The sequence below is a fragment of the Anabrus simplex genome, chromosome 1 (genome assembly GCF_040414725.1).
Source record: "Anabrus simplex isolate iqAnaSimp1 chromosome 1, ASM4041472v1, whole genome shotgun sequence".
NCBI lineage: Eukaryota > Metazoa > Arthropoda > Insecta > Orthoptera > Tettigoniidae > Anabrus > Anabrus simplex.
Window position 1 is genome coordinate 275,045,997 of NC_090265.1, and position 13,809 is coordinate 275,059,805.

At 39.0% G+C, this 13,809-nt stretch overlaps 2 protein-coding genes across 3 annotated transcripts in view; one reads left to right on the forward strand and one right to left on the reverse strand.

Annotated features, from left to right (window-relative positions):
- The window catches only part of TP53INP (Tumor protein p53 inducible nuclear protein), a 186,111-nt gene extending 174,816 nt beyond the window's left edge, over positions 1 to 11,295 (reverse strand). Inside the window, exon 1 of the mRNA XM_067159741.2 lies at positions 11,190 to 11,295. The gene's annotated coding sequence lies outside the window, so the exon portion shown is untranslated. The remainder of the gene's footprint in view (positions 1 to 11,189) is intronic.
- The window catches only part of Adck5 (aarF domain containing kinase 5), a 458,263-nt gene that overhangs the window by 220,870 nt on the left and 223,584 nt on the right, over positions 1 to 13,809 (forward strand). The window contains exon 1 of one of the 2 annotated variants that reach the window (XM_067159697.2): positions 11,286 to 11,419. The exons of the other annotated variant lie outside the window; for it this stretch is intronic. Coding sequence (XP_067015798.2) covers positions 11,406 to 11,419 — 14 coding nt within the window. The 5' untranslated portion in view covers positions 11,286 to 11,405. Of the gene's footprint in view, positions 1 to 11,285; positions 11,420 to 13,809 lie in introns of those variants that run through there. 2 annotated transcript variants of the gene reach the window in all.

Sequence of the window (13,809 nt, forward strand, 5' to 3'; positions counted from 1 at the left end):
TTTAACACCTGTTAAGAACACTTCACAATTTCCTGTCTCTTCCTCGATACCTCCCTTTACCCGAATATCATTAAATCCTAACACATCCAGACGAATCGTCTTTGCTGACTCAGCCAGATCTACTATCTTACTTCCATAAGCTCCATTAATATTGTTATTTCCCCATGGAATTTCATTTCGTTTGCCAAAGTTGTTTCCCATGAGTCCCTCGCCTATCAAACGGAAGTGGGACTCCGTTACTGTTCCCATAGGTCCGAAGCTTGCATAAAACGTTCTGAGCGTTCTCGGTTAAATTCTGTGAAGCAGGATGCAACCCTACTTACACATAGTCCCAGTGAGAATCTCTAACACAGGTAGTAGGTGGAGCTGTCTGACAAGGGGGCATTCCCTACTCGTCGCCACAGATTTCGCTCAAATTTATAAAACATATAGGGCTTGGCTAGAAAGTACCCGAAGTGGGAACTCCAGATGACGAAGCGTATAGAAAATAAAAATAAAAACATAAATGTTGACGCAGCTCTCGCACCGTATAAGCCACTTACATTAGTGCGCACGCCGAGCAGTAGTTGGCGTAGCGGTAAGAGCTCGGACTAGTAATTCGATGGTCGTGGATTCGACTCGCCGTGTGGAGACTGATTTTTCTGTCAACTTTTATATTATTCATTTTCCAATTAAGCAAAGAGGCGAATAATTCATTTTATTTATTTATACGCAAAATGCATAGAAAAGGTAAAAAAAAAAAAAATTGGATTTCATTGCCACACTTTCTTCTACCTGCACCAAAAATCTATTGTTTGTGTACAGCCGCCAGGAGCAACCTTCACTTGTCAGGTGAAAACGAATCTTACAGCGAAACGACTATTCACGTTTATGGCGCATTCCGCAAGGAGGGGAGATAGCCAATAAAGGAGGAAAAAGAAGAATTTCTGTTTGAACACGTCTGGAAAGTTCGCAACTGCAAAATTTTCTGCCCATTAAAAAAATGACGTTCTATATGCCTTTTGCATATAAATAAATACATAAAATAAAATAAATGAATAATATAAAAGTTGAGAGGGGAAAACAAAAGACAGTCTCCACACGGGGAGTCGAACCCACGACCATCGAATTACTAGTCTGAGCTCTTACCGCTACGCCAACTATTGCTCGGCGTGCACACTAACGTAAGTGGCTTATACGGTGCGAGAGCTGCGTCAACATTTTTATTTTTATTTTCTATACGCTTGGCCATCTGGAGTTCCCACTTCGTGTATTTTCATTTCTAGCCAAGCCCTGCATGTTCTATAAATCTGAGTGAAATCGGCGCTGACGAGTAGGGAATGCCCCCTTGTGAGACACTTAATAATTCAATTGTCGTGAAAACCACTATTCTCCGCCTGTAAATACGTTAGCGAAACTGTGAAAGCTAACCTTCACAAACTAAGACACTATTACAATGTCAGGGAAATTCTACCTGGGAACAATTTTCCTTAATTTTTACTTCTGAAAAAAGAGATTCCTGAAGGATGGTTTTGACAGCATTCCTTATTTACCTACAGTCTAAAATGTGTCATGAGGTAATTACAGTAAACAACATTCTCACGCTACCACACCCAAAATATATTTGAAAATTCACTAGTTCTTTACATATTTCACTTAGGGATCTCCATCAGACCAACGTGCGCTGACCGCCTGTGGTTGGGAGACGCAGACGAAGAATACACCCACGGTATCCCCTGCCTGTCGTAAGAGGCGATTAAAATGGGCAACACCCCTGCGGGTTGGGGACGCAGATAGGGAATCTGCCACCTGGGCGACTGCTCTAAATGCAGATCAGTATTGATTGATATTGATATATTGAATACTATTCACATCGTAAACAAAAGGATTCACCTACTTTATGTTTCCAGAATTTGAATCTGGAACAGCAGCGGACAGTGTTGTTGCAATTTGCTTTACGTCGCACCGACACAGATAGGTCTTATGGCGACGTGGGATAGGAAAGGGCTGGGAGTAGAAAAGAAGCGGTCGTGGCCTAAATTCATGTACAGCCCTAGCATTTGCCTGGTTTGAAAATGGGAAACCAAGGAAAACCTTCGGGCTGTCGACAGTGGGGTTCGAACCAACTATCTCCCGACTGCAACGTCACAGCCGCGCGACCCTAACCGCACGGCCACTTGCTGGGTGCAGCGGACAGTGAAGAATCATTCATGAAAGCAGAGCAACAATATTTGAAAAAAAGAAGGAAATTGTGGTCTTTTGTCAATACAAAAGGTGACAAACATGGAATTTGAATAATGATCAAATTTGCTGATCCCTTTCTTCCATTTTTTACTTCAGGTTCCAATTCCTTTACAAGTCTGTCATTTGGGTGAAAAATTAGATGAAACTAGGTGCAAAATGAAACATGGCTCATTAACTGCTGACACAGGAAGAGCCCTAATCAAGAGTACAAAAACGCAAACAAAAGCTACCAACTTTTGTTTAAAAACTGAAAATGCAAAAATGTACTGCCTGGGAAATTTCAGATTGACAAATTAGGAAAATGATTTAGCATGTAAAACTTAGTGGATGAAATTACAGCATTAGTATCACCCGTGATGAAAAAAAAAAAAAAAAAAAAAAAAAAAAAAAAAAAAAAAAAAAAAAAAAAGAAAGGAAAATAGGGCAAACAATATTCTTGGAATAACACCTGCAAGATATGGAATGATAACATTACATTTTAAATCCCTGTATTTCAGTTCTGAGAATTCTAGTGAAGAAAGTCATTCATTACTGTACAATTAGCAAACACTTTGAAGATATCCTTAACAATTTATTACTAGTAGTACTAGTAGATGAGAAAGAAATTGATAATTAAGTGCTTCTTTATATTTCCGGCTAAGCAGCTTTATAAATTTCTACTAAGTTGGCAACTAAGATGAACAACTAGTGGTTGGAGAAATTGTGAGTGAATCGTACATACTATCTGCGCACTTTTTAGCGATAGATTTGTGTACGGGTTTGAGGAGCAAGGAGGGAGCACTTCCGGTTCCGTTAGTACTGCCAATTGAATGGAAATGAAATCTGAATTGAATCGATAATATGATCGATCGATATGAATATTCTAAACCTTTGTTATCTTAAGCCAACAACTATGTCACACACACATTATATAACATTTCTCGATGCGAATCTTATTCCCAGAGTGAATTCTATTGTATAGCTTTGCTGTGTAAATAACAACAGTACTAGTACGTAAAGTGTACGCCAGATGTCGCATAGCGATGCATAAGCGATTCATAGTTTGTGTTTCAAAGGTTGCCAGTACGAATCTCGAAGATTGCCGAGGTCGACCGATTCAGCACTAGGGTGTAAATCTATCGCTAAAAAGTGCGCAGATAGTAGATAATATTAACAGAGGAGGGTTAACAGTTCCAAGTGACTTGGAAGTAAGTACCTATTTCAAACATTGCATTCAGTATCATGAACACAATCGTTTCAACTCGTATGAGAAATATTTTCTTATAGATTGTGTGAATCAGTACAAAGTGTTAAGTAGATTAACAGTCAATAAAATTAAAGGCTCTGAACTCAGTGAAACCCCACATTTCATTATCCTGATTCTCCATACTGTTCACTCTATGAAAATATTCACTATCTACGTATTTATGCATAATCCTCTGTGCTGTACTTTTTCCTTTCTTTACTGTTGTTTTTTAAGGAAAAAAACTATGACATATATTAATTATCTACTTATCTACAAGTATTTATTTAATATGAAAGTTATGATAGCATAAATAAATACCAATGGAACTACCTTCTTGACTCAAAATTAAAGGTAAAAAGTATATATAAAAATAACAAATAAAAAATTACGTAAACCATAGCTAACATTTTTTTACACACTATAGTGTGTACAATTAACACTGTTGACTTGTATATGGTCCGCCTCTGTGGTGTAGTGGTTAGTGTGATTAGCTGTCACACCGGAGGCCTGGGTTCGATTCCCGGCTGTCACGAAATTTGAAAAATGGTACGAGGGCTGAAACGGGGTCCACTCAGCCTCGGGAAGTCAACTGAGCAGAGGGGGTTCGATTCCCTCCTCAGCCATCATCGAAGTGGTTTCCCACTTCTCCTCCAGGCAAATGCCAGGATGCATCTAACATAAGGCCACGGCCGCTTACATCCCTCTTCCTTGTCTATCCCAGTCTTCCCTTCCCCTCACAAGGCCCCTGTTCAGCATAGCAGGTGAGGCCGCCTGGGTGATGTACTGGTCCTCCTCCCCAGTTGTATTCCCCGACCCAAAGTCTCAAGCTTCAGGACACTGCCCTTGAGACGGTAGAGGTGGATCCCTCGCTGAATCCGAGGGAAAAGCCAACCTTGGAGGGTAAGCAGATTAAAAAAGACTTGTATATGTGAAAGTGATATACCTAAAGTTATAAACGAAATTGTTAGTGTTTTGTATAACATTTTTCTTTTCAACTGTAAGAAGAGACACTACATCTTATCCCACAAGAAATGAGTCGCTTCTACAAGAAAACTGAGAACACTTCAATAAAAATATAAACGTATGCAAATTAAGTAATAGAATCAAAGTATCAGAAAACCAACTTATAAGTTTAATGAACCTCAAAATAACACATGGTTAGAAGACTTTTTCTTTTAATTTGCAGTAGCTTTCATAATTTTGACCTAAGTGCGTTCAGAGTTCTACATGTTGACTGAAACAGTAATTTAGTGAACGGAAAACAAATTCTTGCTAATGTCACTGTTTCAGACTATCCTTACACTACCCCACATTTCATTATCCTGAATCTCCATACTGTCCACTCTATGAAAATATTCACTATCTACGTATTAATGCATAATCCTCTGTGCTGTACTCTTTCTTTTCTTAACTGCAAACTAACAGATGGTAGTGATTGTTGTCTTTTAAAGAAAAAAACTATGACATATATTTATCTACTTATCTACCTGTATTTATTTATTTATTTAATATGAAAGTTATGCAAGCATAAATAAATACCTATGGGACTACCTTCTTGACTCAAAATTAAAGGTAAAAAGTATAAAGAAATATATAAAATGACATAAACCATAGGTAAATTTTTTACACACTACAGTGTGTACAATTAACACTGTTGACTTAAAGTAGCTAAAAAAAAAAAAAAATCAGTGAAAGAAAAGGTGGAAAGGAAAATAAAAGGAGTACCTATAGGTCCTATGAATTTCCAAATATCCAGCCAGATGAAAACCTTTTATTATAATTTACAAAAAACTCGGCGAGTTGGCCGTGCGGGCGCGCAGCTGTGACCTTGCATCCGGAAGATAGTGGGTTCGAACCCCACTGTCGGCAGCATTGAAGATGGTTTTCCGTGATTTCCTATTTTCACACCAGGCAAATTCTGGGCTGCACCTTAATTAAGGCCACGGCCGCTCCCTTCCCCATCGTAGCCATAAGACCTACCTGTGTCGGTGCGACGTAAAGGAAATTGTAATAATAATAATAATAATAATAATAATAATAATAATAATAATAATAATAATAATAATAATGAGGAATGTTTCAAGGCTAGAGAATAAAAATTATATTCTTTTTGCACTGACTGATTGTGAAATGAACAAATCCATGACATGTGAAATAAATGTTGGTGGAGCAAACCTACGTGTGATATGTGGAAAATGAGACCCAGCAAATCTAAACAATCATTTTTTCTATTTTTTATGAAATAAAGTTAAAAATACTCATTAGTGGAGTTGAAGTGTTATGCAGAAACAATGTATTAAATGTTAACACTTACCAAAAGCAGTAGCTAGCCAGGTTCGGCCGAGTGTGTGTGTGTGTGTTAGTTACAAAATGCTGATAGAACATAATGAAGGTGCGTGTGCGGTGCACGTATGCATGCCTTGTCATTATAAAGACATCTGTCTATGTGGATCAGTGGTCGAGTACACATAACACTATCCTCCACCACAATAACACGCAGTTACAATGGCTGATGCCGCCCACCCTCACCGGAGGGTCTGCCTTACAAGGGCTGCACTCGGCTAGAAATAGCCACACGAAATTATTATAGTGGTAGAGTGTCGGCCTCCGGATCCGAAGATAGCGGGTTCAAACCCGGCAGAGGTAGTCCATTCGACACTCCATGTCGCACGATGTCGGCATATAAAAAATCTCTGGTGACACATTTGGTGTTTACCCGACAAAATTAATTAAATCTCAGCGACAGACACTCACGATAGCTGATGCCATACGATTATCATTAAGGATACTTTGTTACAAGTGAATTGTGTTGATATTCAGATTGCAGCACACTACAAGATCTTACATTAAAATACCGTACAGTAGAAGAACAAAACGATCAAGGTCAACAGTTTTACAGCGAATTGAATGCTTAGTTTACAATCTAAAATCCAATTTTTGAAGCTTCTTAGAAAATAGATTCGAGTGATCTGTTGATTTTTTACAATTATGTCTTAATTGTTTATTGTTAGTTTCTGTTTATTTTCTTTTTGTAAAAATTCCACGGAGGGGGTGTCTAACCCCCCCCCCCCTGACCTCGTCTCTAACCAAAAGAGAAATAGGAAGAGTTTTATCCTATTCTGAATTAGGCTATCAGCGACAGAAAGAGAAGAAACATAAGAGAAAAGGAATCGCCGAAATCCTATTTGAGTTAATGCTACTATAAACCGCTAGCGAAAGGATGCAAATTGAAGAATGAGGAAATGAGATGCATCTATACTTGCAAGTGATTAGAATACAGTGGAATTATCCGCGGAGCGCAGCGCATTGAGTAGATGGGATAACGCGATAACATGGTAGTTCCCTTGGTTGGAAAATTCTTTATGGACTGGAGGCCAAAACGCTTCCCATTTGACAACAGACTATAATGTTGTCAGACCTATAGGAGAACAATAGTTGACCAAGCGATGCCAGACATGAAGGATTATACAGCCTAGTGGAAACATTGTCAGATTCAGCTGCCTTTCACGTCACACAAGTTGGTGAGAGAAGTTTTAGTATTTATATTTAAAACACCTGCAACTATAATTATGCCCGCCCCGTGGTGTAGGGGTAGCGTGCCTGCCTCTTACCAGGAGGTCCCGGGTTCGATTTCCGGCCATGTCAGGGATTTTTACCTGGACCTGAGGTCTGGTTCGAGGTCCACTCAGCCTACGTGATTAGAACTGAGGAGCTATATGATGGTGAAATGGCGGCCCCGGTCTAGAAAGAATAACGGCCGAGAGGATTCGTCGTGTTGACCACACGACACCTCGTAATCTGCAGGCGGGCTGAGCAGCGGTCGCTTGGTTTTGGTTTTGGCAACTGTACGTATACGTTAATCTGTCGAACGTCTTTAAAATTCCTGTTGCGCTCGTTGCGCTCATCTAATATAATTCTTCCTCTTTAAAAAGTGAGAGATCATTGGTTTTTATATTATTTCAGAATAAATGTGCTGTTGCCCAAAATACACGCAGTATTTAATGAAGTTTCGTAGCGAACAGCTTATGTACATTTCAGTATTGCCTTCAGTTGACAATATTTCAGTTTTCAAGTGCAGTAATAATAATGGCGTGTGGTGTCCGGAGAGGTCTGGTGCGGGTCTTTTCTCGTAGACGGCCTATTAGGCGACCTGCATGTCTATGAAGATGAGGGCCCTATCTAGGATGATTTCTAATGCTGAACACGCCACACCCAGCATTGGAGATAACCGGCCGGGAATCGACCTCGGGACCCTCTGGACCAAAGGCCAACACGTTAACCATTTAGCCATGGAGCCGGACTTCCAGTGCAGTAATTTTCTCGTAAAACAGACAATTTAAAAACATGTAATATTGCCTTTAAACTTCTAAAACTATTGCCATCCGTTATTGAGCCCCTTGACATTGATGCTGAAATCATTTAACGTTTTATCATTTGAAAATGAAAACCTACAACCTGTGCTCCAGTCATTGACCGGGTCAGGGAATGAATGAATCATATATAGGCTATTAGTACGATGGGGTCGCCACTCCCAAAGTGATATATTAATGACTGATGAATGCAATGAAATGAGAATGGAGAGTGTTGCTGGAATGAAATATGACAGGGAAAACCGGAGTACCCCGAGAAAAACCTGTCGTATCCCAGCTTTGTCCAGCACAAATCTCACATGGAGTGACCGGGAATTGAACCACGGTATCCAGTGGTGAGAGGCCGACGCGCTGCCGCCTGAGCCACGGAGGCTCTCCTACCATTTGAGTTACCGTCATTGATTTATTTTCTCGCCGGGCTGACTGGCTCTACAAGTAATGCGCTGGCTTTCTGAGCCCAAATTGGCGTGTTCGATGGTGGCCCAGCTCAGTGTTGTTTGAAGGTGCCCAAATACGCCAGCCTCGTGTCGATAGACTCATCGGCACGTTAAAGAACACCCGCGGGATAAAATTCCACCTCAACGTCGAAATACGCACCGAGTTCTAAATTAACATTGCCATTAAACTACTAATAACCTACCACATTTGTACCTATTGGATGATGTATCATACTGGGCTTATTTCTTGAAAAAAAAAAAAAACGTAAATAGCTGTAATTACGATACCTAGCTCAAAATGATACCATAGTAGGCTGATGAAAAAAAGAAATGAAATGGCGTATGGCTTTTAGTGCCGGGAGATCCCAGAACGGGTTCGGCTCGCCAGGTGCAGGTCTTTTGATTTGATACCCGTAGGCGACCTGCGCGTCGGGATGAGGATGAAATGATGATGAAGACAACACATACACCCAGCCCCACTGCCAGGGAAATTTACCAATGATGGTTAAAATTGCCGACCCTGCCGGGAATCGAACCCGGGACCCCTGTGACCAAAGACCAGCACGCTAACCATTTAGCCATGGAGCCGGACATAGTAGGCTGATGATTGGCCAGGGCAGCGTTTACGTTTTATGACGCTGTCGACAGACTTTGAAATGGCGCCTCCCACCATACTCATTAATGGACGATAATGTGCCAATTCCTGTTTTGGTTCTGGAGGGATTTCTCCCTTAATCCTCCAATGGAAACCCGTCCCATTATCCATCACTTACCGCTGGACTCCATACTGAGGAGTCGAGGAGGCTGAAATAAACGGAGACACACACATCACAAGCACGCTAAGGGAATCTACCATTCGTGGAAAAACTTCCTTGACGCAGTCGGGAATCGAAGCCGGGACCCTTGTGTCTTAAGGCCGGCACGCTAACCACTCGTCACCGAGGCGGACCTCCCATCTCTCCAATGTATGAGGTGACCACTAACTTGGATCTTTTGAATAGGAATTTGGAAAGGAAGCGGCCATGGCCTTTAAATAATGCACTGTTCCGGCATTATTTTGTCTGGACGTGAAATGGAAAACAACGGAAAACCATTTCAATAACAGCTGAGGGTGGAATTCGAACCCACGACATCTCCGGTGTCCGGATTAGTAGCCAACATCCTACCGCTCAGCTAATTCGGTCGTTTACTGAAAATAATAACAATAATAATCTTCACTCATAAATTTACCTTGGTCTATTATGTCTATAATATTTAATACCTACGTTTATACATGCGCGCAATGTAATGTTTCAACTCCCAAGGATAATTAAATTAGCCACGTAAGAAGGCCTATATTAGGCTCTATTCACAACGATGTTACAAAAAATCGGTATTACTTTAACATCTTATATTTTCTTCTTAAGTCGATAGTGTAAATAAAAAGAACACCTCTTCCCGTACTTCTCAGAATAAGAATGTCATGATTATGTTCATTTTCGATTGGTTATCCCACAGTGACTCAAGTGAAACTTATAAGAGAATGAGCCCTTCACGAAATATATAATTATGAATTCATTTATACATTCTTTTAAGGACTGAAGCGGGAATGTTAACATGCAATTGCTGCTCAGAAATGTATAAAAATGGATTTTTAGATCGTTTAAATGGATATATATACCGGTACATATAAATAACACATGCACAGTATATAAAGGATACTAGTCTGACTACGGTACATTATATATAAAACAGAGGGTGAGAGCGAGACAATATACCGTTGATTGGTATCTAATTTGCCATAATATTTCTCTTACATGATCCTTGGCCATAATAATGATAGGCTAATTTGAAATGTGGGCCTGAATCCCCTCCACCATACACACACACACCCCTCCTATTACGTAACCAGCTTTTGATCAGTCTTTAGTGACTCCGTAGATTTAGGAAAAATACAAAAATTGTGTCCGAAACGTTATGTGTAAATTTTTAACCATAAACTCATCACGAATAAAACATCCGGCTCGTTCCTCTTTCACGGCCAAAAGAACTAATGACGATAGCCCAAACGTCCTTACATTGAATACAAAAATGTCAATTTTGAATGCCCTCCGGGCGAGCGGTCGTCATGGATGAATCACGTGACCAACAGTGCCGCTACCGCACTTCGTGAACATACCCATCAGCTGTTCTGCAGCTGAAAACATTAGTTTGACGGTACGTGGAAAATAATTATTAAGCACTCGAGCAGAAATACAAATAATATCAATGCAATTTAGGCAGTTGTATTGAACGAACTCTTCACATACTTTATCTTCGGAATGTAAAGTATCGTAGTCCAAACAACGAACACATTAAAGTTCAACATATCTATAGGTTTACTATTACCCAACAGTCGTCCAGTTTGTGAAATCTTTCATATTTAAAGAAGCAGAGTAATGCATGTATTAATATGTATACATTTTTTTTTTTTCTGATATGTGGTAATTTAAGCAACGTGAAGGGGCTGACCATCACTTGAATTTTCTTTTTCAATAAAGGTATGGAATAAAATATATTGTCAAATTACACACTATCAGATCGGTATAATCATTTAACTCATCTTTATGTGCGTAGTTATGAAGAATTGGAATGTTCCAAACAAAGGCTTGTATTCTATGGTTATAACTTTTTTTCTCCATACAACATGCATTGAAGAGAAGTAACCTATTTTCGAGTATTATTCTATATTCACAATTCATTTTGAAAACATGTATTTGGAATACTAGGCTATGGAACATTTCATAACAAGATGACGCTTGAACAAAGGCGACCTTGACAATCAGCTGTTTGACTTGGATATAAAGCAATTGCCAGCTGACTTTTGTTTACAAAACAAATGTAAAAATACGACTGTTTTGAAAGGAAATACTAACATTCCTATAAATAAAAATGCCACTTCATTATAGTACTTACATATTGTTTGCAACACTCGCGAAAATCTGCTATAGGGTGGTGTTAAAAGCAGATAATCTGCTCCCGTCAACAACGGACTACCCTCACGGCCACAGGCGAAGATGGCAGCCAGCTGATTGTTGTCTATTGGATTTTAAAGTAGTCTTGCTTTATCATTGGACAGCGTTTAGCCAATCGAGTTGCTTGACTGCAGGCCCTGCGGGGTATTCGCGTTGGATGACAGACGCTCTGTGAGGAGGTGTAAAGATTTTTTTTTTTTTAACTTGTCAATAAAAGCGAAGTCCTTATTGACCTTACAACAAGTCTGTTGATATTTATATTTCTTACTGAGAGATTGTGTTCTCAACTCCTTTGTACATGAGGAGTTAATTTGTATATTTCTCTGGCTTAAAAGTTTCAATCACAACACTCATTTTAATAATAGGCCGTAATACTAATACTAATAATAATAATAATAATAATAATGACGATGATGCATATTAGCAGGGAAAATGAGGTTTCCCTGTGATGCTGCACTGTGGTTTTTTTTTTCAAATTAGCCCAACCCCATTGTTTGTCCTTTTTATTGTAATTGGGCATTCACATGCACCTGTAATTTTTGTTGCAAATGACTGTGACATATGTAAAAAAATTTTTAAAAAAAGGGACTTTCTTAAAAAGAAAAATCAACCAGGAGAATTTTCATTTTGTTTTTCTGTCGTAAGACATGTTTATACGCATGGTCTTGGAATTGTCTTTCACAACTGTGACACCTTCAGTTGAATTTGTCACCTATTTCTTGTGTCTGTGGAAAACACTCTTTCAATAGTTGCATTGCTACCTGGTGGAGCGAAATAAAAACTGGTGCACCTTCATTATCTCATTAGATGTTAATTTAACTACTTTCTGTTGACTGTTTTTAAGAAGCCTTTCTCGTGGACAGTCGAGATTTTCTTCTGATGATGCAGAGCACAGTTCTCTGCGAAACATAAAGAATTTCACCTTATTTTCTTGACACGGCATAAGTCCAAAAGCCTATATCATGTCTATAAGTACGGGCCGTGAAAGCGTCAATGGCAACTTTCTGTTGATCGATGGTGAAGAATTTGGGTGAAGGGACATGGACGGGGCAGTTTCAAATAAAGAATTGAGGAAATCCAATGAGCCTACAATGCTATTACATAATCTTTAGTTTTATACCGGGGAGAAGATAGGTACTGTACTGCTGTCCCTCAAACAGTCTGTTGATTGAGAAGCCACTCCAGAATTTCTAAGTCTGCCGTATGGTGATGTGAAACAGAAAATTTTATAAATTCTGGGTTGATCAGGATGTAAGGCTTGTATCAGGGAGGTTCATTTGTCATTATTAGTGACATTTGAGGGCTTATTAATTTATCTAATTTATTAATATTATTAGGTGGAACTACACAGACCAGCGAAGACCTTAAAGAGCCTCTTTGGATAACTTTATACAAATAAACCACTTTTCCATATCAGTAACATAAGCATGATAACAGAAAGCAATAAATCATGAGATCATTAAAAAATAATATTCGGTACTGGTATGCAGCAAAACAAACTACACTGGAATAATTTATTATTTACTGTCCACATTTACCTAGTGATGAAGTATTAATTAATTAATTAATTTATTTATTTGTTTTTTTATTTATTTATTGTACCGGTATATAATAGTTTGATATATTGTGAATTCATTGTTGTGTTGTGTTGATTTCTGTGATTTTGGTTATCTTAACAGAGGGAAAGGTGTTTATCATGGAACATTATTTCTGGTCATACTGAGTGTGGCCGTCAGAATGGGCTGAGTTTGCTTCATGCTAAAGAACAGCACGAGGAACAATTTAATAAGGAGGCATCGAAGAATAGACCAATGTTAGCTGTCGTTGACAAGTACCGTCATATGGGGTCAGTCTTAAGCCAACAAAAGGGGACAACATGGTGCCCAAGAACCATCACCAGTCATCACACACCAGAATCATGGACAAATTCTCCAACAGGTGTTAAAAGTCCCCAAAGTGTAGTGTATGATGAACATCGCTAAAACTTGGTTTGAGCAGTAGGTCTGTTTAAAGATGCTGTAAAAAAAAAAGAAAAAAAGACTAGGCAGTCTACAGAAACATCATTATTACCTCATTTGTTCAGGGTTTGTGTCATTTTCACTTATCTCTCCAATGGCAATGAATGCAGCAAGATTGAACTACAGCGCACAGCAAAGGGGAGTCAACTTACCCTTCTACAATGACACTTTTTGAGATCATCTCTCATGGAACTCCATTCCCATTCCTTTCCTGGTCCTTGTATCTCTTAGCCCCAGATGGTTTCATATGGGGCTTGTTGAAAGAATCAGTTTTCAGGATAGATAACATGATTTGTTATGTCCTTACAGCAACATCAACACGTTCAATAATTTTCAGAAGTGTTATGAACAATGTGTGGCACGTGATGGTACACGTTTTCAACACATGCTGCACCAGTGCACTTAAATAACATTTCAGTGTTGTTTGTTATGCTGCATGTGGTATAAGAAAACAGTGTATACAAAAACAGAATACTTATACCATGAATACCCCTAAATAACAATGTAATTAACAAAGTTCCTTACAAGAAATAACAGCAAAAG